Source organism: Balaenoptera borealis (genome assembly GCF_965194805.1).
Source record: "Balaenoptera borealis genome assembly, chromosome: 2".
NCBI lineage: Eukaryota > Metazoa > Chordata > Mammalia > Artiodactyla > Balaenopteridae > Balaenoptera > Balaenoptera borealis.
In genome coordinates, this window is record NC_138867.1 from 85,614,528 (window position 1) to 85,642,098 (window position 27,571).

Sequence of the window (27,571 nt, forward strand, 5' to 3'; positions counted from 1 at the left end):
ATAACTAATAAAAAGAAAATATTTTCATCTTGTACCACCTGAAGCCATTTTGCATATCAGCAATGGTATGTGTCTCTCACTTTAGACGGTGTAGTCATACTCTGTGTGCTGTTATCATGACAATATTAAACTAGAAATCCCTGGAAGTTATTTTGCTTTGTTTCATTTCCTCTTTGGCTTTGGAATGACTATTAGAGTGCAAGTTTAGCTAATCCCACATGCAGAGTGATGCATGAATTAAATACCACTGCACAAAGAGGAATCATCCTATTCAACTACAATTAGAACCCTACCTACTCTAAATTTTTTTTCAGTTGCTAGATCTGGGAAATCTGTAATTATGGTTTTCTCCTACTCTGACCTTGACCAGCACAGGGACTTTTCAGAATCTATCTTAAGAATCTATCCATTTCCATATACTCAGTCCTATGTGACACTTCACATTATTCCTTTTTGGCTAATTATACTGTCTGCAACTAGACCAGAGGTGACAATTTCATTTCAACACTTACATATTTCAAACAATAAAAAGTTTACTAAACAGGTGTGTTTCCATTAAGATGAAGAAAAAGGAAAAATAAAGCACATATGTGCACTTAAATATGTCATTAGATACTTGGTAATAGTCAGCAAAAGAATAGGCACCAAAGGCTAATTGAATAAATCTCAGGGACTACTTTTTTTCTGCTGAAGACTTTCCCGCACTTATTAATTTAATGAAGAATGCCTCTGAGTTTTCTAAAGAGGAATGCTGTCTGTCTCCTTTTTCACTTATTGAAGTGGAGCCACACTACTTCAATAACTATGTTCCAAAAGAGCTATGCTTCTCTGAAGACTTCATAATTGCTGAATTACCAACTCTTGATGGGTTTAAGTGACACCCTCTTAATTTTGAAGCATTCATCCTTAAAACTCTGAAGTAGCATTTGAATATACTGTGTCTTGGTCTCCATACAGAAACCTCAGTATGTAGTTCCTCCCAAACATGAAATCCCTGTGATTCTTTCAATGAGGGTTGTGTCTTACTCCTCAGGGGCAAATCTCATCAAGTCTGTGACACTGGAGTTTTTGATTGCTCAAAGTAGAAAATGTGTAACATCTTCATTCCTTTCCAGCCTAGAACCAAGGAAAACCCATATATAACCACACTGTTAAATTCTAAAGAGTAAGAATAATTTCAAGTAAATATTTAAATTAAAAATGGCTGCAGGTTAATTCTACTTCAAGTCACTCAGAAGAAAGTAATGAACAATGTTCTTCAAATGTTTCATTGGAAATGTTATTATCAGCTACTTATGAAGAGCCAACTTTTTATTTTTAGCAATATTTAGGGTACTTTGGGCAATGGTAAACCTCATTATTGGTTTAGAATTTATAATTCAAGATAACTTGAATTACCTTGGAATTACTTGTGTTACCTCTAAAAAAAAATTTGATAAGAATATCACTCTAAATAAGATATAAGGACTTCAAAGAGGTTTTATTCAAAATATATAGAGGATATACCTTCTCCAATAATTTTAGAATCAACATTTAAAAATATTTTCTATGCTCACTTTATTTATTCACTAAAGTAAATACATTTCTGTAGCTTAATCCAAACTAGTGCAAGTTTTTGAAAGCAGTAAAGAAGCATTTATTTTGTTTTATTTTATTTTTTATTCATTTATTTTTTAAAATTTATTTATTTTATTTACTTATTTTGTCTGCATTGGGTCTTTGTTGCTGTGCGCGGGCTTTCTCTAGTTGTGGCGAGCAGGGGCTACTCTTCGTTGCGGTGCGCGGGCTTCTCGTTGCGGTGGCTTCTCTTGTTGGGGAGCACAAGCTCTAGGCGCGCGGGCTTCAGTAGTTGTGGCATGCATGCAGGCTCAGTAGTTGCGGCTCACGGGCTCTAGAGCGCAGGCTCAGTAGTTGTGGCGCCTGGGCCTTGCTGCTCCGTGGCATGTGGGATCTTCCCTGACCAGGGCTTGAACCCGTGTCCCCTGCACTGGCAGGCGGATTCTTAACCACTGCGCCACCAGGGAAGTCCCTATTTTTTTAAATTAATTAATTTATTTTTGGCTGCATTGGGTCTTCGTTGCTGTGTGCGGACTTTCTCTAGTTGTGGCGAGCGGGAGCTACTCTTCGTTGCGGTGCGCGGGCTTCTCATTGCGGTGGCTTCTCGTTGCAGAGCACAGGTTCTGGTGCCGCGAGCTTCAGTAGTTGTGGCTCGTGGCCTCTAGAGTGCAGGTTCGGTAGTTGTGGCGCACAGGCTTAGTTGCTCCTTCCCGGACCAGGGCTCTAACCCATGTCCCCTGTATTGGCAGGCGGATTCTCAACCACTGCGCCACCAGGGAAGTCCCAAGGCATTTATTTAAAATGTTCTATGCTTGATATTTTTTTGCTAGCCTTCCTTTTACATAGTTTGATTTACTGACTAAGCTGTAGTTTTGTCCACTGTCATTAAAATGTGTTTAAATTGCAGTCTGGCCAATGATGAAGGAATGAGAAATTATGTTTAGAATTAACCTGCCAAGTTAATTTAATCACTTTATGATTGGGTTCATATTGGGCAGATAATCAGTGCTAACATTCCATCCCATCTCTCAAATTCACTGAGGTCTGGGCAGTCTCATGAGGTAAGAGTAACATATCAGTGCATTTTGTGCATTAAGTTTTTATCTTCACAAGTCCGGTCACATTCAGAATTTTTATTCTGCTTTTTGCAAAAATAATCAGGAACAGTCTATGAAAGAGGCATCATAGGTGATGAGACAGTTGAGAATTTGACCCATCACAGTTAAAATTCCTGGTGTGTCATTTTAATGACTTACTTGAAAATTTGGTTATTGGATGATTTTCCCCCTGAAGAGAAGACACCAAGACTATTCTATGAACATCCTGACTGTAATTTTATCACATGGTTACTACAGATTTCTTTGAAAAGTTAAATGACTTCACATAACATTTAAGAAAAAACATGAATTGCTAGCAACTCAGGGAATCCAGTGTCTTTTTTTAAAAAGTAGACAACAGAGATTTATTTTTTAGTTTACTTTCCAAATAAATAGTTTTAGGATACTTAGTCAACATTATGGTAATCTGACACTAGAATGAAAGAACTAATGTTTAAATTCTGGGAGAAGAAAAAGAGATGAAAAACTAATACTTAAATTCTGAGTGAGAGTAAGGAAGGTAAGAAGGACTGGCTGAATTCTTGATCCACAGAGGAATCTTTGATTGTAAATATACATTGCCATCAAAATCTTGGAACATATTATTTAAAGATCAACTGACAGTGAAGTTGCAAATACATTATTTTGCAAAGTTTGATTTGGGATTATTTACACAAAAGATATCAGCCAGAATATTTGCCTATGAAATTGGTCAAAATCTAAGAGTAGATGCAGTTGTTGTTAACAGAACAAATTTTAATCCTTAATGTCTCCTTTCTTGAGATCAGATCACAATGTTTTGGGTAATTAATATATTTTAAAACAAATATAAACATTTATACAATAGAAAATTTAAGTATAAAATTAAGAAAAATTCTTCTAACCAAACCAGAAGAGAAAATCATTTTGGTGATTAGTAAATTTAATGCTGTAGATGAAACAAAGCAGAATATAGGAATTCAAAACAAGGACTGCTACTTTGAAGTGAAACTGACCCTCAGTGAATTCAGAATGAATTTCAATTATGTTTAGCAGCCTAGCTTCTCAATTACATTTTCCTTGCTTTCCAAATGTACAATTTATCTCAAATAACCAAATTAGGATATGGATGGTGGCTATTCAAATGTGCATATGATGTCTTTCTTAGCATAAATCAAAAAGGCCTAAGCATACTGACTATTTAGAATTTTTTTGGGGGGGGCGGGTGTATCCATCCTATTTGGTAACAAAGCAAGTTACAAACAGCTGTTAGATTTTTTATGACTGGAAAGAAATATGTTGTTAAATTATCTTCATATATAACATTCAAATAATTTTCCCTTTGCTTTTATCCTTTGCTAAGCAACTAATTTAGGATAGCAAGAATTAACACAGGGAATATTTCATTCAAAATGGCAAAAAAAAAAAAAAAGTAAAAAGTACAAGGAACATATAATCAGCTCACCTGGGTAAAGCCTTCATAAGTTCTTCAGCTCTAAAGAAGACATGGATAAAATGCAAATATGTATTTTGAAAGGCAAGCAAATGAAGTAAAGGTTTGAGTACCTTGTCCTGTTCTACTTGGGATTTATCGGGTTTTCTAAATCCAAAATCTGATTAGCATACTTAATCTTATGCAGTGTCAGGAATGAGCTACCATCCTTTAATCATTCTATTATTATCTGTCTTAACCATTCCTAACAGTCTGCTTATTTTCAGATACACTTTTAGTGAACAGTGCTGCACTGTGTGCTTTTGTGCCTTAAGTGCTTGGATGGGGCATACAAGAAACACAGCTATGATGTTCACGTGGTGCAAATGAAGTGGAAGAAACCCAGACAAAAATGAAAACTTAAATGCTCTAGTTGGGCTCTTTACATGGATGGGATTAATTATAAAGTCATTCATTTATCTTTGTATGGTAGATTCAGGGGCAGAGGCAGTATGGTGTACGGTATGGTAGAGGTTGTAGACTTTGATTAAGAAGATTTAAATGTGAGTCCCATTTTCATATCCTATGTTGACCTTGGGGAAGTCATCTGACTTCTCCTAGACTCATTTGTAAAACCGTACTCTTTTGTAAAACTGGGATAAATAATACAGGCCCTGATTTAGAATTTTTGAAGTCCTATGAATATATCAATGAAAACATAGTTTAGAATCTTTAAATAAATGAAACATTTCTATTTAAACTAGTAGCACATGATATTGATCATAATTATTCAGGTGATCCTTAAGGAATGTTATTAATGCCTAATAAAAATTTAGAATGTTTGTCTTGTGGCTTTTTGCAAGAACATCAATTATAGTACATAAGGGGCTGGAAGAAAGGGAAGTGATGAGAGTTGAAACTGCAGAGGTAAATTGCTCTGCTAAGAAAATAAGACTTTATTCTTTGTCCAAAAAGGAGTCTTTTTTCAAGAATTTTAAGTGAGGGAAAGACTAGAAAAGATTGCCCCTTAAGATTTCCTTTGGCTATAGTGTGAAGAATAGATTGGGAATAAAATCTGAAGGAGGAAGAGAAGAAAAAGGGATAGGTTTGGAGATTGTTTGGCTGTGGGGTAGGGTAGGGTGAGAGATAAATTAGACAAATTAAGGATAACAATACCCAAAGTTCCATGCTGAGTAATTGCAAGACTATTAAAATAGGGATACAGAAGCAGGGATATGCTTGGAAGAAAAGATAATTTTATACATGTAGTATTTGGGAGGCTCTGAGATATCCAAGTAGGCATGTCTGATAGACAGTTGGAGATACAATTTGGGAACCAAGTAAGTAGTGAAGATCCTGCAGAAATGTGCAGAGTAACAAGAGTAGAAGACCCAACCTGAATTTGACCGAATTTTAAAGGATTGAAGGAGGAAATTAAGACTAGATGTGCTTTTGTCAATGCAGCATTATTAAGAAAATTCTGTAAGATAGCTCTGGTAAGTGGAAAAATGAAAGGTTTGGAGTGAAATACTTGGATTCAAACTTGGGCTCTTCTACTTGGGCTCCTCTAATTATTCACAATGTGACTTTGAGAAATTTAATCCCTTTTAGCCAACTGTAAAATGGGGATAATGATATTAATATGCATTTCATAGGGTTAAGGATAAAATGAAATAATAATTGCTAATATTCTATATATAAAGTCCTGTGTAAACATTATTAGTATTATGAGAATAAGCTAACTAGAGTTGTTTTCTTAGGAACTTGTTGTAAATAGGGATCCATAGTTATTAGAAATACATTGGAAAGAACAGGCAAAAAATAACTTTTACAAAGTCCAGAATAATTTAAATTGAATTTATAATTTATTAGTATTGGTGTTAGATATACTGAACAAGGAGAATTATGTGCCCTTTTCATGGTGTAAAACAAAACAAAGCATTTATGTGATAAATATATCATCATAATAGAATGAAAAAATATGCTTATTACTCATGAAGATGTGTAAAATGGCTGGGAAATAAAGAAAAAGGTCAGTATGACAAACTTAGTAATTTGTATAATATGAGTATTTTCCAAAAATAATCATTATTAGATAGCTCTACGGCCATGAAAACTTTGAGATTCACACAGATATGTCTGTATTTTCTCCTGTCATCCCAGAACACACGGAGTTCCTACTGGCTTCCCACTCGTGGCTAGATTCCCACTGAAGCCCTCACTATGACAATGCAGAGCAGATGATGGTCAGCACCAACACAGCCCCGGAGATTTGAATTTGCACACATTGCTGGGGCATCTTTTCTTTGGAGTTCCAAATCCTCCAAACTATTTGGCACTAGAGTATTCAAACTTGTTTCATAAACACAAGTAAACCCAGCAAAAAAGCAAAGTAACTCTTAGCAGCAAAGCTGTTGGATAAACGGCATTTTAAAACATTTTTACCCCCACTGATGGAGATGACTTCAGCTCACTGCTGTCTGAAAGCAGTAATAAATATTTATAAGGTACTTGTACTGAGGTGTTCAAAATATCACACTCCTCCAAACAGTACAATTTCGGGCTAGAGTAAAATGGGCAGCATAAAAAGTAAACAAAAATAAACTTCAGACTAGATCACTTGTCCACTTACTCTGTTCTAAAATAGATATGAGTACCATTTTCAATTTCTACTGCTGGGTGAAACTTCCACATTACTAAAAATGAAACTACCTCACAAGTTAAGTGGTTAGAAAAATGTTCTTAATCCATCAGGGGTGAGACAGGGAGTTGGTCTGGTATAGTTCCCATGAGCCCAGGAATGGAAAGCCAGGGTATTTTTTCATTCTTTATACTGCAGTTTGTCTCTTATCAGACTTCTAGGTAGGAAGAAAAATGTATCCATTAGGAAAAACTTAAGGTCTCTTTTAAAATTCCAAAGCCACCCCACTATTCTGTAGAGCATCATTATAATGGGAATTGTGAAAAGGAGAAATTATCTGTTGTCCAGTGTATGATGCTGTCTGCTTAGCAATAAAAGAAATGTATCCTTGAAGGAATAAAGGTAAGTTAAAAGTGCTACTTCCACCAATTTGTACAATTATATGTGGATATCCTTCAGTGAAAATAGTATTTGCCTGTTAGCCCAATCAACATTACCAAGTGTTTATTTTACAGTTGAAAAGATTTTCCCATATAAAAGAATTCAGGCTGCTGATTACCCATTTTTCTCATGCCATCTTATTACTCAAATAACTTTCCTTTTGACCATTTCTACTTTGGGCAAATAAATGGAATTATTTGAAAAATCTATTGTATATAAGGATAAACTGCACACCCCCTTTCAGAAGCTGTTTTGAATTCTAACTAAGTGTCCTGGGGAGAAAAAGGACAAGGTATAGCGTAGGAAAAAAAATCATTTTCAGTACTAAGTTTATTTTCACAAGCAAGTCCTTTCCAGTTCTCTCCTGACCGATGAGATTCTTTTTGAAGATGCAGGCTCTTGGCAACAGTATTATTCCTGTCTCCTCAAAATACACCACGTCTCTGTGCCTCTCCTCCGTCCCTGTGGTGTCAGAGCTCCCAAGCATTTGGCCCCCTTATCAAGCACCCCTCTCATCTGCACTGAAGTCAACATCTTCTGCCTTCCCTTTCTAACCCCTTTGCAAGTGCTTCTGGTTTGCCTCAAGACCCAGATCTTTTACATTTGTAGACAGACATTCCTAATTTTGCACTTTGGATTACTTTGTCCTAGACATTTTTCTGCTAAGAGAAAACTGGCCCTTTTAAGTGCAGCACATAAATTTTACTCATCACCCATCACTCCCAGTTCACGAGCTCGCACGTGCGTGCACACACACACACACTCAGAACCTAGTAACTGGTTCTCACCCCTAATAAAATTTGCATTGTAGACATTTTATTGTAAATAATTAATAGATTTGTTTTATAGAACAGTCTCACCTAGTATTTTGCTATATTCACATTAGTAACACAGTTCTAGGACTAGATGTCTACTGTTGTTTACGAGATTTAATCAAGTTTATTTGGCTTATTAACAAACATCTTTTCTCCTTCTATCTCATGGTCTCACCCTCTGTTGCTCCATTCTTTTCTGTCTTCATCTATGTCCCTAACCTTATCTTTGAAAAAGTTACTTAATCATTTTTCCAACAAAATGAAAAATTAAAAATGCAAAGACTGGTAATATTAGACAAGTAATAAAAATAGATGTTAGGCTAGATATATAACTTTAAATCTGAAGATAAAAAATTATTGAACTATATTATATATGTTTGTGTATATATTAAGTCTGTGTGTGTGTATATATATAAAACATATATGTGTGTGTATGTATGTACACACATATATGTGACCCCAAACTATAAGATTAGAAAGATTAAAAAGATTTAAATAAAAAATTTAAGGCTTCCAAATATGGCAACTTTTAAATAGGCTTTTGTATTTTTTGTTTACACATCCTTAATTCTAAACAGGAGGATGACTGAAATTTGGCTTTTTCCATTTTTCAGAAAACATCTATCAAAACGTATTAAAAAACCACACATAACACACAAAGCAGAAAATAAACAAATAAATATTTTAATGTATTGTTACCTTCATTTTCACTAGAATACAATCATTGCACTTGAACCTCTAACATTTCTTGGCTATTCCTTCTATCTGCGAGTGGTTATCCACCTCTCAGAGGTTAGCAGTTTAATAATTATTAAAACAATAATTTACTTAGATGCTGATTTTCCCTGAGTACAGAATTAAATATCCAAAACTAAATTTATAATCACATTCTGTTGATACTTTATGTTTTACTTGGCTATCCTAACACTATGAAAACCTGGAATTTTATGATGTAATCTTAGAATCTGTAAGTATTAAAAGTACATTTGGTGTAAAATTGAACCTCGAGTCATTATACTTTGTAATAATCAAGGCACATCATTTTCTGTATACTTATGTAGTTCAATTTTTTTTTAACTGTTGAATAATTACTTTATTTTTTTAACTTTTTTTATATAGGAGTATAGTTGATTAACAATGTTGTATAGTTTCAGGTGTACAGCAAAGTGATTCAGTTATACATATACATGTATCTATTTTTCAAATTCTTTTCCCATTTAGGTTGTTACATGATATTGAGCAGAGTTCCCTGTGCTATGCAGTAGGTCCCTGTGTCAAAGTACAAATTACATAGAAAATTCAGGTGCAAAGAAATTTAGCTATCACATGTTAATATACCATATGTCTAAGATTGTTCCTATCACAGGCTGTCTTTGAGCTATAAAAGATCAGACCTCGTTCAGTATAACCACCAGTTGTAGTTCAGAAACCTTTGAAGGGCATTAGACTATTTCCTTTCCATTAATGGTTCCATATATCCAAGAAATGTGTATTAACTCTTCCCTAAAATTTCAATGTAAGGAACTTTCAGATTACCTATATCTGGGATAATGCTTCCTGAATTAAAACTAAGGCTTTATATTCTTCATGCTAAATATTTTCTGGCATTTCAAAACTTTAGTCTCAAAAGTGCACTCAGAAGATATTTAAATAATACAACCAAAAGATGAATATGGCGAAATTCTAGATCTAAATTGGAATGCCAAAAATTCTTCTATTTGCAGCAATCCTATTTACTGTCTGATATGTGTGTTTTTCTGGTTTACATACCTAATGATCTGAACTTCAGTCATAGTTTCTCCCAGAAGCCTTTCTGTTTTCCTCCTTAAGGCCTTTTGTCCATTCAGATCTTTTTTTTTTTTTTAATTTTTGGCTGCGTTGGGTCTTCATTGTTGTGCACGGGCTTTCTCTAGTTGTGGCGAGTGGGGGCTACTCTGTTGTGCTGCGCAGGCTTCTCATTGTGGTGGCTTCTCTTGTTGCAGAGTATGGGCTCTAGGCACGTGGGCTTCAGTAGTTGTGACATGTGGGCTCAATAGTTGTGGCTCACGGGCTCTAGAGTGCAGGCTCAGTAGTTGTGGCGCACAGGCTTAGTTACTCCGCAGTCAAATTTTATTATGAATCTAAATGTCTTATGTAAGTCTTAATTTTGTCTAAAGTCCTGATATCAGTATTTTCATCAATTACTAAGAAAATCATTGTTCATTAGTAAAATAAAGTTTTGTTTAAGAAAGGTATTATTTAAATGAATTTTAATACCTAAATTTTAATTAACAGGATTTGGTAAATTAAATTTATTCTTATCACCCCACATATGCTTTGAGTAATAGTTTTTACTTCCTATTAGAGGGAGAATCCTGCACTGGGTTATACAGTACAGACTGTTGTAATTAAGTTAATTATAATGATAATTAATTGTATTAACAATTGTAAGTGGTTGTAATTGTGTGACTTTCACCAATTAATTAATCGATTCACCTTTAATGGATAAATTAATTAAATTCACCTTTCAGGATTTCCTTTTCCTTACCTATAAAAAAAGGGCAGTGAACTACAAATATTGTCTTTAAGTTCTCTTCCAGTTCCAACATAGAATAGTAAAGAGCCAAATTATATAAATTTATATATTTATAAAGTACCTTTTAAAACAATTTCAAAACATCCTTATAAAATATGAGTTTTATGTTGCAAAATTGTGAAATGCTAGTTTACTTTCTCTAAAATCTTACTGATTCAGTTCTAAGATATGCTTATTAAATAAACGTTTCTTAGAATGTGTTGAAATAAGGCCAAAACCAAGATGTATTTGAGTTTAATAAACATTATTAGTAATGATTATATAATTTTCCCCTAATGAAGATACATTCCCTTATCACAAAATGACATAAGCCAGTGTTTTTATTAAATATGTAAATCTATCTGGGATTTTATTTAATATTTGACCTTGAAAAGAATTCCTTGCAGATATGTTTGATTTCACTGAAAAAGCAGAGACTCCTGATTTGTCTTAAGAACAACTTTGAGTAGAGCTAACAAATAGATATGTTAATTAATTTTATGTTTAAGAAGGGGGTCCCAGACACAATGGTATTCTCTCACTTAAATTCTCCTTCCCTGAGGGCGTGGTATAGTGCTCACTAATAGAGTTGTTAAAATAGAAAATTCTTAACACTGATCAAAACAGAGTAGTAGTTAACACTGTAACAGTGCCACTGTTAGAACAATGGAACCAGGAGAAAAAGTGGACTATAATGGGAAGATGAGCAAAAATCAGCTACTGACAACCAAAAGGACCTTCATGATAACGAAAGTATTAAAAATCAAGCTCAAAATTCATTAAAAATATTTTGTCTCATTTCTCAAAAAAGAACTTTAGTGAATGGTCTAATGCTTACAAGAGGTGCTGAAATTCAGGTTTATTTACATTTTCAGAACATACTTCTTTACAACATTTCTCTTATTAGAAATACGGTTTTGTGAGATAAAACTGTGGAGCACAACTCCCCCCACCCCCCCCCCCCGCCCCCGAGAAAGTTCAGAGAACGCTGACTCAGATTTAACAAAATCTGAGGCAATGTTACAATTTTTAAAAATATGAATTTTATCGTTAAGATGGAAGGTACATTTCGAAAATATTTCGAAAACCCAGTATGATATTTGTGTTGTGACGTTCTAAAGCGCATTAAACATTTCTAATCTCACTTCAGGAAAAAATGGGATTAGAAATCAATTAGGGCGGGGTCGGAGGGCGGTGCGGCGCCGCGTGGGCGCGCACGCGCCTGAGCGCGCGCCCGTGCGCGGGCGGGACTCGGCGCTCGCACCGCCTTCCGCTTCGGACGCACGGTGGGCCCAGCCGGTGTACGTGCAGCAATAACACGTTGGCCCCGCTGCCCGCCATCGTGCCCGCCGTCCGGAAGGCCACCGCTGCGGTGATTTTCCTTCATGGATTGGGAGAGACAGGACCGGTTATGCCTGTAACATTAAATATGAACGTGGCCATGCCTACTTGGTTTGACATTATTGGGCTTTCACCAGATTCACAGGAAGATGAAACTGGAATTAAGCAGCAGAAAGTGTAAAATCTTTGATAGAGCAAGAGGTGAAGAATGGCATTCCTCCTAACAGAATTATTTTGGGAGGATTTTCTCAAGGAGGAGCTTTATCTCTCTGTACAGGGCACTGACCACACAGCAGAAGCTGGCCTGCGTCACCGCTCGCAGCTGCTGGCTGCCGCTGCGAGCTTCCTTTCCACAGGGTCCTATCAGTGGCGTGAATAGAGACATTTCAGTTCTTCAGTGCCATGGAGATTTGGATCCTTTAGTTCCCCTAGTGTTTGGTTCTCCACTGCTGAAAGGCTGAAAACCTTGCTAAATCCAGCCAATGTAACCTTCAGAACCTCTGGAGGCATGATGCACAGTTCATGTCAACAGGAAACAATGGATATCAAGCGGTTCATTGATAAACTCCTACCTCCCATTGATTGACGTCACTAAGAGGGCTTGTGGAGAAGTGCACACCAGCATCACCGTCGTAGAGTATAAACTTTTTCCTGTGCCCGATCTTGAAACCTGATGTTTGCAGTGTTAAAATGTTTTGCAGATACACACCAATGACACAGACTAAATGAATCTCCTCATGGGAAATTTATGATCTGTTAAGTTTCTATGTATAATATGATCCAGAATATACTAGTATTAAAATAGGTGAAGCAGCTAGCTTCTTTCTCCCAAATGTAATTCAGCAAAATAATAAAATACTGCAACCAGATTTTTTATTACATCACTTGAAAATTATTAGTATGCTTAATGAAAACTTGTTCAGGTATAAATGAACAGTTAAGACTCTGCTTATTAGACTCAGCATGCTTAATGCATGCTGTGACTTAGACTCTGGACTTACTCCCAAATTAGTCACCATGCAGTATCTGCATTTTTATACATGTGTTCATATGTGCTTAATGATTATAATACATAGTAAGAATGTGTTATTACATTATTCCTAATTATAAGGATAACGCTTCTAAGTGTCAGTAAAGAGTAATATTGCTGTCTTCAATTAATGGCCCTTTTATTTTGGGGACCATGTTTTTCTTTCCTGAATATAATTTCTATTTAATATTCTTTTTCCTCTCTAGAAATGAAATATGTTCTTTCTTCTTTATCCTTCATAACAGACCAAATATTGCCTACTTGCCATAAACATCTGCTGTCAATACATGCTGTAATTTGACATTCTGAATCACAGACATGATGGCATTGAAAATGTATTTACACTTGTAGAAAGAAACCAGACATCCCTTCAAAGTTTCTGCACTACTACTTAAACTGGACCTTTGTCTGCAGTTTAGGCCTGCAGAGTTACTAGAATCTTCAGTCCAGGTAACGAGAATAATTCTGTGGTTGTATTTTTCTGTAATTATCTGGAAGAATAATTAGGTCATATTCTAGTATGTTCTGAAATATTTAAGACTGATCTTACAAACTGTAATTTCTAAGATGATTTGCTCTAAGATGATTCTCCTCGTAGCATAGAGTTTTAGTTTACTTATTTTGCACATAGGTTTGAAACCGACTGCTGTAGGAAATGAACAATCCATTCAAAGAATCTGCTTTACTTTTATCTGCCAATGGACTTATTTGAAATTTTCACTGTAGTCAGAGAGGATCTTTTAAAGTTAGTTTTTGTGCAAACATAAAAGTAGCAATTATTTGATTTTAAATAGATTTTTATGGTGTAGTCACCACCCAGGTTAATATGTAGCAAAAATGTACACTTGATATTTCTGAACCATTGTTAATTTTTCTGCTGTATCCCAACTGACTAGAACACCGTTAGGAATGCTTTATAAATGGGTGCTACTTGATGATGGAAACAATTTCGTATGGACAGTATAGGATGTTAATAATGAAGCCATATGTTTATGTCTGGATTTACAGTTTTTAAACAATCATTTACTAAGTCATTTTGCTTTTATCTTGAAGAATATAAACTGTTGTTTCACACATATCAGCAAGATCTAATTTATGGCAAGAAATATTCCGTTGAAATGTTGTGCTGTAATGTGGGAAAATGTAAATCTTTTTCACGGTTTCTATCAGTGTGAAATAAAATTTAAATCTGACTTTAAAAAAAAAAAAGAAATCAATTAGACATAGTCAAAGTTTAGTTATTTGATTTAGAGATTGGGGTTCATTCCAATCCAGTGTTTGATTAGTTGATGTGCAATAGCTCGGCTTGGTGGCACAAAGAATGCCTGCTGCTTCCCTTTGGTCAGAACATCCACAACCTAAAATACACCACAATAAAATGTATTAGGATTTTAAAACTGTCATACTTAAATACTATTTCTATGCTTATACAATTCAACTAAAATGTAATGACTTTTACAGTGAATAACAACAGGAGAAAGTAATAACATCCATATTCAACATGCAAAATTTAGTACACTATTTTTAGTTGCTTCATTGAGTCAGTGATTCAATTTTTAAAATAGTCCAGAAAGACATTTTTCCTGATGAAAGTAAGGTTATGAAAAAGTATATGCTACACATTTATTTTCAAAGTGAAAATCAACTTTTGGAAAAAATTCCCTTTTATCCTTTTACAAAATTCTGAAAAAAAAATCTAATTTCTACTTTTTTTGAGGTTGAGCATAAAATAAAATTAATTTTGTGTAAGCGAAGTCACCAAGGATTTCAGGTCTTCACTACTGTAGAGTATCCATCTGTTTTCTATACAAAGACATTGGGTTATATAAAACACAGACAAGTAATTTATCTTTCATTGTATTACTTAAGGATGAGTTTTAAAAAGTTCTGTGAGTGTATCTTTGTTATACAGTTTCGTCAGTCTTGTCAAGTACATTTAAAATGAACAAGAACTTTTCAAAACTTATATGCATTTTTACTGATATTTTTTGAGTTACTTGCTTTAATGCTACAAACTAAAATATGTCTAATAATAATATTCCTGCTTCTCATCTCTGAAATAATGTTCACCCACTTTAAGGCCACTGAAAGGTATCATTACTCTCAAGGAACGGCATGTGAAATGAGAAAATGGCACAGAATCATCATTACTAGAAGAATCTCACAGAATGAGTTAACAGTGGACACATCAATTACATTGTAATCCATGAATGATGAGGGGGCCATAGCCATTCATTCAACTTGTTGAAAACATGTATCCTTGCTACATGCCCAAACCAATACAGTCAGAGAATCAATAGAAGGAAATTAAATTGAACTTCACCTGTTCTCTAGTGAACCAGCGGGCATCCTCTATTTCATTCTTGTCAACTTTAATTTCTGTAGACACTGCCACAGCTAAGCAACCAATCATTAAGGAGGAGGGCATAGGCCATGGTTGACAAGAGACATACTGAACATGGCCAACTCTGACTCCACTCTCTTCTTCTACTTCTCTCCGAACAGCATCTTCTATTGTCTCCCCTAATCAAATGGGGCAAAAGAACAAGTAGCTGATTAACATACCCTGGACATTTTGTGCTCCAAATGGTTCAAACATATGGAAAACACTTTGGACAGAAAGTCCAAAGAATTCAAAGAATCAGAAAGCAGAAGCCTAAAATGAGATTGGAATTCAAGAAACATTATTTCTTAAAGTATATGACTACCTACAGAATCAAAATGCCAAAAAACTTTTCATTTCTTAAAGGTCTAAATTTGTTATATTTTAAAAATTATAACATCTACGACTATCCAGCACCTACTTACTGTTGGCTAAACACTATGCAAACACTTTATATATTATCTTGTTTATGTATCTAACCTTTTCCTCACTAAAATCTCGAAACATTTTTTTCTTATGTTGTCAATTATTGCAGATAATTCTTTTCCAAAGAGTTAAAAACTAAAATTTTAAAAACAGCATACAATGAAACTCATTATTTTTCTCTTACCAAATGATTATTTTTCTCTATATAATTGTTGACCCAGCTATAATAAAGTAATGCCTATAAATGTAATTTATATTTCTGATTTGTTGAAACTGAGAATTAGAATAAAGGGAATAGTTTCTAAGTTAAATTTATCTGAAAGTTTATAAATATTTTGCTATTTAAATACAGCTTTCTATTTCAAATAGATTGGTAAATTTCCTATATTAAAATTAATTTATATTCATAAAAATAGTGAAAAGATAACTCATAGACTAGCATAAGATATTTGTAAGACCAAACTAAATAAAGATTAGCATACAATACATATTTAAAAATCCCTAAAATCAATAAGAAAAAAAGATCAACAACCAAAACAAAAATAGGCAAAGAATATAAAAATGTAAAATTCAGGGAAAAAGAAACTGGATGCCTAATACATATCTGAAAAAGATGCTCCATCAGCAGGGAAATAAAAATTAAAACGACAATGACACACCATTTCATAACCATCAGAATGGCAAATAAAAATCTTGATATTCCTAACTTGGTGAAGATGAGGAATAATAGACATTTCATGTACTTCCAGAGGGAGTGTAAGTTGGTAGGAACACTTCAGAAAACAACTTGGCAATATGTGGAAAAGATTAAGATGCTCATATTCTATGAGCTAGCAATTCTACTCTCAGATATACACCCTATGGAGGCTTGTACCACTCCTTACAAATGTGTACAAGGAGTAGTTCAAGAATATTCACTGCAGTGTTGTTTGTAATAGTAAAAGCTTTGAAATAAACTAAATGTCCAACAGCAGAATGGATAAATGAATTGCAGAATATTCATAAATGGAAGGCTACACAGCAGTTAAAAAAAAATGACCTAGAGCTACTTAGAGGCAGCACAGAAATTAACAGCATGGACTCAGAGCCAAACTGCCCAGGTTTGAATCCCTGCCCTATCACTTACTAGCTGTTTGATCTTGGGCAAGTTATTCAGCCCCTGTGCCTTAGTGCCCCATCTGTAAAACTGCTGAAATACCACCTACTTTATAAGCTTGTATGAGGATCACATGATTTAATACAAACAAAGCCTTCGGGAAAGTGTGGTACTACATATGTTTAGTACTATTATTATCTATCAATGTAGATTAATATTGGAAGTTGAGATTAAACGTGTTAATTAGATATATTAATTCATTTATTCCATAAATATTTACTGAACTCCTACAACATATCAGGCATATGCTCTAAGGGTTTAGGATACAGCAATAAATAAACCAAAGTCCTTGCCTTTATGGAACTTACATTCTGGTACTAGCAAATAATAAACAAATAAATAGGTAGATAAATAGATAAATACATACATATATACCATGTTAGGTGCTGATGAGTGCTGTAGGGAAAAACCAGACTGGATGACAGGGATTGTAAATGCAGGGTATAGGGCTAACTAATGTATTTAGGGCTATCAGGGAAGGCCTCTCTGAAACGGTGACAATTGAGCCTAGTACAGAAGGAAGTGAGGTGTAAATCATGCAGATACCTTGGGTAAGGGCAATATATGAAAGATATATGAAAGAGCAAATAATGAATTTTTAAAACACAAAACTATTCCACTGGTAAAAATAAAAATTATATCATCTAAAATACACAGAAAATATTTTAAAATATCCCAGTTTTATAACATGATAATTTATCAGAGATTATTTCTCAAATGCCGTCCAAACTTTTTATTTAGAAATTATAAGTTAAATGAAAATTACTATAAAAATTATTAAGAAAAGGCTTACCAGGTTCAATAAATCCAGCAAGGCAGGTAAACATGCCTGGAGGAAATCTTTTCTGCCTGCCTAAAAGACATTTGGTCCCATCTGGATGAATAACTTGCATGATTACTACTGGATCTGTTTTAAAAAAAAAAAAAAAAAAATCAGATGTATGAATGACAGGAAAAAATAATTTAGACTCATTGTGTAAAGTCACTGTCTAGTAGGATAATAAAAACATGTATCTCCTGTAAGAACAAGACTTTTGTCTAGTTACAAGAGACTATTTCTTTCTGCCGGGAGACAGAGTATTTCAGGAAAATTGCATAGAATATTGTCAGTAAGCTAAAGAAAGATCATTTTTGTCTTCTTTCTCATCTTAATAGCAACATTCATTGTGTATTTATGGTATGCTAGGCTTATTTTTATTTTTTAATTAGAAAGAAGTTTGAGTAGGTAATACATGGCATGGAAAAAATTCAAATTTTACCATAGCAAATGTAGTGAATTTCCCTATTCTTTCCATTGTGGTCCTTAACAAAATGTTTTTAAAAGCTAATGTGGCTCTATGATTGAGTTTAATCCATTAAAAAAAAATATTTTAAATAATAGTTCATCTCTCCAGAAGTCACTAATTCAGTAAATTCGCCTCACTAGATCACAACTGAGAACCGGTAATCAAATGTAAAAGGCTCCTGAGCAGCAAACACATATGTCACTAAGCCATGCACTTTACTCCCAGGAGACCTCCTCAGGTGTTGCTGAGTCTATCCTTTTTTCACACAACTTTAAAGCGCTGGGTTATCAGATTTCTAAATCCACAGCCAACTCAAAGCACCAATTAGGAGAGAAAGTACAGGCAGACACCAGCAGTAATGAGAAGCTAGCTCCAGGCTCTACCGCTTTGGTGATGCCATAAGCAGGTACTTGACTATTAGGGCTTTTTTTTCCTCTCCACTAAGTGGACCCAGATGGTGGGTTTTTGAAATCATGTATCTCAACACATCAAATATATGCTGATTAACCCAGGGTTAAGAAGGGTAGTAAAAGTCATCAAAGTACGTAATACTTTAATACTTATAGTCTTAATAGTTAAACTAAACATGCTTTCAATAAAAAGGTAAGCCCCTCAGCAACTCAAAATCTTGTCTTTCCAGAATGCCTTATTCCCTAAGATTTCCAGATGGCTGAGGTTTCACTGTAAAAGAAAAGGCTTACCAACTCTTGGGTATGATGTATTGTGAACACCATGGAGGCTAGGACAGTCTTCTTTTAAGCATACTCTTTTATAGCCACCTTCTTCAATTTTAGTTGCACTTCCACAGGTTGGGCAGAACTTATATCGACTGTGCCAGGCGAGGACAGATCTTGCTTGAGCTACAACCCCTACAAGAGAAGCAAAAGAAGTTTTACTTCTGTGACAAACTGTAAACAAATTAATATAGAAGTAAAATGTTCTTAGGTCATAATAAAGATGTACACTGTATTTTTTGAATAGCTGTGTGATCAAGGGTTTTATTATTCCTATTTTTATGATCTGTATCTTTCTTTTAAAGTAAAAGATTTAATTCTACAGATGACAAATGAAAATTAGATTTACCGTTAATTTGGACTAATAAAATATTGTCTCTCATATAACTCTCATATAAGATAGATATACTGGGACTTCCCTGGTGGCTCAGTTGTTAAGAATCCGCCTGCCAATGCAGGGGACATGGGTTCGATCCCTGGTCCCGGAAGATCCCACATGCCGCAGAGCAACTAAGTCTGTGCACCACAACTACTAAGCCTGCGCTCTAGAGCCCGCAAGCCACAACTACTGAGCCCGCATGCCACAACTACTGCAACTCGCGCACCTAGAGCCCATGCTCTGCAACAAGAAAAGCCACTGCAGTAAGAATCACGTGCACCGCAATGAACAGTAGCCCCCGCTTGCCGCAACTAGAGAAAGCCCGAGCGCTGCAACGAAGACCCAATGCAGCCAAAAATAAGTAAATAAAATAAATAAATTTATTTTAAAAAAAAGATAGATGTACTAACATCTGTATACACTGTATTAGTTTCGGCATTTACTATAGGTGATTTGTAAATTTTGGATATGCATGACTCTATAGCGTATAGTGACTTTACAAATAGTGACTTTACAATAGTGACTTTTATAAAAATACACTACAAAGACAGTTCTTAACTTAGATTTGGGCCATAAAGACAATATTACTAGGAAACTGTAGGAACCCATCTCTACTTTCCTTGGGACTAAGACAATACTGGTCTGCGTCACTGTGGAACATATTCTGTTTACAACTAGAAACTACATAGAATAATTTTTAAAAATATTGTGTTTACAACTTTTGTGATTAACTTTGTTTATGACAAAAATGCCTAATAGAATAAATCTTAGAATATGTACACTTTGTCTACAGCCTTTACCCTGAAACTTCAAAAAAGAAATAATGTGGCCTGACCAAAAATACTAGAATTGGGGCAATAAGAGTAGAAATGCTACATTCCAAATGCCTGACAAAACCTCTCTCTCCTAAAATAGATTATTCGGTCTAAGGATTTTGGAAAAAACAAAATAATCAGAAACAGCAATAACAACATTTTAAACTAGGAAAAATGAAACTAATAAACCATAAATAAAAACAAATGTAACACTGAAATTCAGTGAACCATAGACAACAATAAATACCTGCCTGCTCTGTTACTGTGTATTATGTAATTTACCTCAAGGTATCGCCATTATTTCAGTATCATCACAATACAAAAAGCTAACATTTATTGAGTACTTACTATGTGTCAAGCACCTGGCAAAGATCTTTATATACATTATCTTATTTAATGTTTAGAGCAACACTATAATGTAGGTACTACTATTATCCTCATTTTTGGGAGGAGGAAACTGAGGCAGACAGAGGTTAAGTATCTATGTAAGGTTACACAGCAGCTGAGTAAAACAGCCTCAGTTTCCTTGCTAGTTTTTTTTTTTAAAGATCCTTTTGATCTTAAAATTATATATACAGCTTCAAAGAAAGGATATTTTCTTTTTAAAAGTGTTGTGTTTTTTCCACAGATGTGGGGAATAAAACATACCACCCCAGATTTTGGGATGAGTGCTAAGAAGTCTCTGGAAGAGCCTACCAGATCGCCTAAGAGAATGTGGACATTGAGAAGTGACCCCTTCCTCACCTCCCATTAACTCTTCAGTCTACTGTAATATACCTTCTATTCCACTGACACTCCTCTCGTCAAATTCATCAACAGCTTCATATTATCAAACCAAAGATTCTTTAAAAAAAAAATCTTCGTCATCTTACTCAAATTCTCAGCAGCATTCAATATATTTGACTACTAACGCCAAGAAATACTTTGCTCTCTTGGTTTCCATGAGCACATTCTCCTGTTTTCTTCTTACTTTACGTTCGCACTGTCAACATCATCTTTGATGGCTCCTCTCCTTCTATCTGACCTCTAAATTTAGGGGGATTCAGGTTCTTTTTTTTGCTTGCTCTCAACTCTCTAAGTAATCTCAGAAATTTCCTGGGATTTAAATACCACCTTTGTGTTGATGACTGCCATACAGGTATATTCCAGTTCCTCTCCTTAGTTCCAGATTCTATTTCCCTTCTCTGAAAGTTAACATGCCCAAAGCGAAAATCTTGATTTACTTCAAGTCTGTCCTGCTTCCCTCGCTCTACCCATCATTCCATATTATTTTATCAAGAAAGAGTATTACTATCTATCAAATTACTAAAGTCTCAAACTTAGCAGTCATTCTTGATCTTTTCTTTCATTATTATATACCCCATACTCACTCCATTAGCAAGTACCGCTGATTTGCTCTCCAAAATATATCTTGAATGTACCACTATTCCACCATCTCCCCTATTATCATCTTAACAACTCAGACGTAGTCTAGGTTACCAGCATCTCCTTCTCACTTATAAGTCTCAACCTACTGTTCAAGCCCTATCAGTTCTACCTCCTGAATATCGCAAACTCCCCTTTTCTCTCTACTCCACTAATCCAAGCAACTGCAATCTCTTACCTGGACTACTGTAATCTCCAGTCCCCTCTTAATAGGACTCCTGACTTCCACACTTAATTATCTACAGTTCATGATCTACAAAGCAGCCAGAGTGAGGGTTTTTTTTTTTTTTTTTAAAACCTAGGCCAGGTTATAACATTTAAATGGAATTTAGAATAAAATCCCTCATTCTTACCATGATATATATGACCCCACATGAACTGGCACAGCAAGCAACAGACAGCAAAGCAAAACAGTCAAGGTCTTTGCCATTATGCTCACTGTACAGCAGGCACTGAATAATCATTCACTAAAAAATCAAGTGAAACCAGTATGCATTAGGGTTAATTCTGGGGAAACTAAGCCTGGCTGATTAAAACTGCTGTAACCACCCAGGAGAGTAGTCCTCTATGGTGAGAACTTTAGGAAGTTTCTAATGAAGACAGCCTAATTTCATTGCTTCCTGGAAAGAGTGTGCTTCCTAGAAATTGTGGATACATGCAATTTCAATCCAGTACCAAAAATCAGATTATTACCAATACAAGTAAACAGTGTTCACTTCTTACCAGCTTCTTTTTCTTTCAATTGCAGAAGAGCTGGCATTGGAGGATGAAGAAAATAGCAATTTTCATGTCTTTGCTTAAATTCTTCAGCAGCAACAGGATCTATACCTAAAGCAAACCAGGCAACCAACGCATCTTTTTCTTGTGAGACTTCCCCAGCATAATTAAATAACTCTTTTTTCATTTCAAGTTCTACTCCAAGGAAAATCAAGGTGATCTTCTCAGGCTGAGCCAAATAATCCTTTATATCTGTGTAGTTCAGCTGACAAAGCCTGACTTCCGGCTGTTGGAAACTTTCTTTATTGCCACCTAGAGTAACCAAGGGATTTAAATCTGAGAAAAGGATATAAACCGTGGCTGGATGGCTTTCTTTTGCTAACAGCCAGTCAGAATTATTTCTTTTTTCACTTTTCCGGTCCAGTAGTGTCTTGCTAAAATAATTTTCACATTCTTCTATTTCACTGGTTAGGAACCAAGGCTTCTTCCCACCTTTAGCATTAGCTAGTAAGTTAGCTATATGCTTATAACCCCAAAATTCAGCAATATCCAGTGCAGTCTGCCTTGATTTATTGATAATGGATCTGTCGCACCTATGGATGGAAGCAAAAAATAAAATAGTAAAGAAACATTTTCTTCAGTATTTATTACAATAAAATATTTCCAGATGTACGTGATAGTCCCTCTATTTAATAATTGCATATATTTCTTTTTGTTTTAGCACATAATATACTAATGGATAGGTAAAAGAAATAATCATAAATGATTAAAAGTTAGAGACAGCAGATATTTAAAATTTCTGGAAGATTATTTATAAAATAAAAAAAGCAGGGCTTCCCTGGTGGCGCAGTGGTTAAGAATCCACCTACCAAGGCAGGTGACACGGGTTCTAGCCCTGGTCCGGGAAGATCCCACATGCCGTGGAGCAGCTAAGCCTGCGCTCTAGAGTCCGTGAGCCACAACTACTGAAGCCCGCATGCCTAGAGCCCGTACTCCGCAACAAGAGAAGCCACCGCAGTTAGAAGCCCGCGTACCGCAACAAAGAGCAGCCCCCGCTCGCTGCAACTAAAGAAAGCCTGCACGCAGCAATGAAGACCCAATGCAGCCAAAAATAAAATAAATAAATTAAAAAAAAAAGCATACATTTTATGTGCTATAATTAGATATTAAATTTTTACAAGGAGTTTTCTGTAGTCATAGTGGGTAGATTTACACATTCTATTTGGGAGAAAAAAATTAATTTAACTCAATTTCTTTGCTGTTAAGTATGAAGAGTTAATTTCCCAATTAAAAAAAGTTAAAAGTTTTTAATTAGAAATTATATTATATAACAAGACTGTTCAATGAGTTATTTACAAGCCCAATGTTATAAATATGGCTATAAGAAAAATTTAAAAGAAAATGCGTAATCCAGAAATTAAACCAGACACTCCTTCAGGTGGTACAGCCTAAAATGTTTACCCTTTCTCAAGTAGAAACTGGACAACATCTGGGTGCCCATTCCTTGCAGCATACATTAAAGCAGTCCAGCCATTTTCAGAAGTTTCATTGAGAAGAGATGGAGAATGACTGAGCATTACTGTTAACCTGGCAATATCTCCTTCTGCAGCTGAATAGTGAAATTGGGATATAATTTCTTGGTTTGGACTTCTTTTTACAGAAGACATTTCTTCCTTAAAATAGGAAAATAGGAAAAAAAACTCATTTGCAATTGCTTTCTTGTATCAGTGATTGAACATTATCAGGGTGCTGATATAATTATAATAGTAGTTATGGTTTCTAAAACAATATACTCTTAAAAAGGTAACTGGTAATCAACTGTCATCACAGCATACATTTCAAAACTGTTATCAGTTGAGAATTTTAAATATAATTCAGCATGGGGGATGTATAAAATAACGTATAAAGAACTTTGGTGGAATACAGTTGAAGGGGGTGACATCATTGGGAGGGGGAATAAGGTAACAGACATTACAAAGAGGAAAGTGTATTTCAGGCAAACCAGAGGGACTTCAATATGGATCAGGGCATGAGGGGAGTTAAAGCAAGCGGACAGAAATAAAGACAGATGTTTTCAGCAGATGCCAAGTAGTATTCTTAGATTCTGTGGTACTAGAAACAGATCTGTCCTCTCAGGGAATTTATGATCCTATTCAAAAAGCTACGTTTCACATGAGAAAAATTTATTGCTTTACCTTGCATAGTTAATTCTGCTAATCCATCAGGGAAGGATTTTTGCTCATGGTGTGAGGTAGGGGTCATGATACATTTTATCCCAATAGATAATCCATTTGACTCAGCATCATTCTTGAATTCACTATCTTTGTCCCATTACATTGCAGTATTATCCTTGTCACAAATGAGACGACCATATATTTTGGATCTGTTATTGGACACTGTTCTATTGGTCACTTTGTCTATCCTTGAATCACAGAAGCTTTTAAAACTATTAACTTTGTCTGCTTTGTTACTCTGTTATTTCAGTAAGAAAGAAAATAATTGTTCCATACCTTTTAATAAATGTTGCCTAATCGTGGACTGAATGTGGTAGGGCACAAACTGAGTTTTTGTGTGTGTGTGTGTGTGTGGAAATGGTTCATATTTCAGTTGTCTATAAACGTCTCAAAGTACTTTTTTTAAGGTATGATTTTTTTTTCTATGAAATTCTATTAAGAAAAGATTTGGGATTCTAACTAGGTTTCTACCATTCTGAGCATAAGATATTGAGGCTGAAGAGAAATAAAGGTTATAATCCATAATTTTTGACAGCAGTTGTCTCTAGGGTTCTGACACTGCAATTTTGTTGATCAGTTGTGTAGTAGGAATAGCATGACAATATTAAAAGAAAAAAGTGGGCTTTGTGACTATTCACCTTACCTGTTTATATCTTTCTGCTACCTATAAATAGGTCAAAACTACTCACAGGAATAGAAACAAAATATTGAAATTCTGTATACAACTTAAAGTAGGAGTGACTTCTAGATTAGAAAACAATTTTTTATTTCTTTTGATTTACTCTAGAATTTACTTCACCATTCTCTTCATATTAAGATTCTTCAATGCTTTTAAAATATTATGAATAACGAAAGCTACAACTTTTCAGGACTTTATTTTGCACTGCTGTATACTGACTCATGTATGGTCTCCCTTTAAAGTTGCCTTATCCTTAAAATCATATCATACAGGTTCTTCAGTTAGGTTTACTTCAGGCAGTATTTAAGTCATGGTCACTTCCTTACCTTCTCCACAGCCCACTCACTGCAGGTTGACTGCAAAACTGGCCTCCAAAAATATAGTACCATTCACTACCCCCAGCGAATGATTATGCATACAGTATTCTCAGGTGAAAAGAAGTGGAAAATGCACACTTTCTCCCTTAGCTTTCTCAGCAGAAAAGTCATCTAGAAATAGAACCATTACTCATTCCAGAAGAGCACACAAAGTCTAAAGTCCACCTCTACTGTTTGATTTACTTTTTCATTTCTCATTGTCAGGTTCTCCTGAAGGTAAGGATTTGAAGGCAGGATGAGGTGATTCAGTTAGCTAAATGCTGCCCTTGCTGTCCAAGAACACGGACTATCCTGAGAAGTCATTTTAAAGAATCTTGAGTTTAAAGAGTCTTAGATTTAGTCAAACCAACATCCACTTTTACGGATGTGTACCCCGGTGCCCCTGACTGGTCCAAGGTCACATGGCTCAAGAGACAGGGCAGACCTCAAATACAGCTCTGTCACTTAAGTCACCGACCATTATTTCTTGGGCGTTCAAGAGGGCCACCTAACCGACCAAGCGCCACCCATTGCACGGTCTCTCCAGTGTCTCCAAACAGTCAAATACCTTGAGAGTTTATTCCCGTGGCAGTACTGTGAGGTTACTTTTATTTAAAAACATGAAAGCACACATGAAGCAGCACTTCTTTTTCCCCACCTCAAAGACTGCGCTGGATCGGCTGAGTCCCCAGCCCCGTCCCCGGCGCCCGGGCTGCAAGTCCAAGCGCGAGGCTGCGCCACACCACCCAGCAGGGCAGGGCCCGACAGCGCGCAGACCCGAGAGCACAGAGAACTGGTTTCCAGCTCCAGAAGCGGCACTGGGCCGACTAACTCGCCGCTGCTGCTACTAACCCACAGGTGGCCAGGATAGAAGAAAGCAGGTTGTAGTCGAAGAACCAGGATATCCCCACGCTCGCTCTTCCCGGCGCCGGATGAAGCCTCTCAAACTTCCGGCGAAGGGCCGGTGTCCTCGCACGGCTTTATGGGAGATGTAGTTTGAAGGTCACGGACTGAGAGATTCGAGAAGGCCCGGGGCTTGGCGTGTAGAGGCTTTGGGGAGCTGGGGCAGGAGGCCCCAGCTGAGAGGACCGGCTTCCTAACGGTGAGTGAAGGGCTGTTTGGTTTGGTTTTGTTTTTTTCCTGGTGAGACCGAGATGTGTAGAGCGATAAAAAATTGTAGGTCTGTGGAAAAGGTTTTAAGTTCTCCAGAATTTCACATCTATTCCCCACAAGCTTCTCTCGGATATAGTTCAGTGTGTTGGAGTGTTCAAAGCATTCTTTCTTGTTAGATAAACCTGGAATATTGGTTGGACCAAGTCGTTCCAGTATATGACCTTAAACAGGTTATTGGCCTCGAACCTCAATCACCTCATATGAGAAATGGGACCATGTGTTGATGCCTACCTCATTCAGTAGTCCTCTAAAAAGTTTATGTCAATCGTCCACAACACCTCCTTGGGTTGTTGTGAAGTTTAAATAGAATAACATATGTACACACAACGCAATTATTATTGTTACTGTTATTTTTTTATTTAATTTCCCGTGTTTTCGTACTCGCAAAACCTACACAAGTTAAGTGAGTTCGAAATTACAAAGCTCGGCGTTGTTAGTCGTCTAACTCCCAGATCAGGTATTTTTCCTTTACTAAATTGCCCCCTTGGCATTCAGTAACAGTTAAGGAGTCTCAAGGTTGACCATTGCTTCCTACCCCGATTTTAGGCATTGGAAGTTCTTTCTTTTCTCAGTGTTTACATGCCCGCCGACATTGTACTTCCATAACTACTTTTTTCTAACTTTGTTCTATGTTTCTTTCTGTGAGTAGTTGGCTTCAGTCTTTAATGATTTCAGTAATGAGGCAGGAGGTCAGAAATACTTTCAGTTAACTCACTTGAAATACCCAATCTCTGTATTCAAACATATCTTAAATAAGTTGGTTGACGAACGCACCTATATAAATCAGCTAAACAATGATTAATATATAGCCCTCTTCCCAGTCCTTTGGATTCTTTTGAAGTAAATTCCAGACATCATATTATTTTATTGATAAGTATATAAGATTAAGCTTTCTGGATTATGAATATATATCTAAAATAT

General features: G+C 35.7%; 2 protein-coding genes and 1 pseudogene across 5 annotated transcripts in view; 1 reads left to right on the forward strand and 2 right to left on the reverse strand.

The window, feature by feature from the left end:
- LOC309623478 (uncharacterized protein) overlaps positions 1–11,903 on the reverse strand; it is a gene marked incomplete at its 5' end in the record, with an annotated part of 120,855 nt that extends 108,952 nt beyond the window's left edge. The window contains one exon of the mRNA XM_082380431.1: positions 11,781–11,903. Within this exon, the coding sequence (XP_082236557.1) occupies positions 11,781–11,903 (123 nt within the window). The remainder of the gene's footprint in view (positions 1–11,780) is intronic.
- The window catches only part of LOC309622467 (acyl-protein thioesterase 1 pseudogene), a 711,313-nt pseudogene continuing 685,706 nt past the window's right edge, over positions 1,965–27,571 (forward strand). Inside the window, exon 1 of the transcript XR_014249931.1 lies at positions 1,965–13,337. The product of XR_014249931.1 is annotated as an acyl-protein thioesterase 1 pseudogene (transcript). The remainder of the gene's footprint in view (positions 13,338–27,571) is intronic.
- NUDT12 (nudix hydrolase 12) lies at positions 14,105–26,444 on the reverse strand. 3 transcript variants are annotated; one of them, XM_082378030.1, is made up of 7 exons: positions 26,330–26,444; positions 23,670–23,881; positions 22,215–22,801; positions 18,840–19,007; positions 17,646–17,759; positions 15,211–15,410; positions 14,105–14,245 (listed from the first exon to the last, which is right to left on the reverse strand). In XM_082378030.1, exons 2-7 carry the CDS (start codon positions 23,873–23,875, stop codon positions 14,135–14,137), a joined length of 1,386 nt encoding a protein of 461 aa, XP_082234156.1. In that variant the 5' UTR covers positions 23,876–23,881; positions 26,330–26,444; the 3' UTR covers positions 14,105–14,134. The 3 variants fall into 3 exon arrangements, with proteins under 3 accessions (XP_082234156.1, XP_082234155.1, XP_082234157.1); XM_082378029.1 differs by having other exon boundaries at positions 26,136–26,434; XM_082378031.1 differs by lacking the exon at positions 26,330–26,444 and adding an exon at positions 24,404–24,554.

Excerpts from the sequence above, each read along its gene's own strand:
- NUDT12 (XM_082378030.1), bottom strand. The coding sequence starts at position 23,875 with ATGTCTTCTGTAAAAAGAAGTCCAAACCAAGAAATTATATCCCAATTT. Across the intron at positions 19,008-22,214 it reads ATTGAAAGAAAAAGAAGCTG|GGGTTGTAGCTCAAGCAAGA; the intron begins GTAAGAAGTGAA and ends CTTCTCTTGTAG. Across the intron at positions 15,411-17,645 it reads TGCTGGATTTATTGAACCTG|GGGAGACAATAGAAGATGCT; the intron begins GTAAGCCTTTTC and ends CCATTTGATTAG.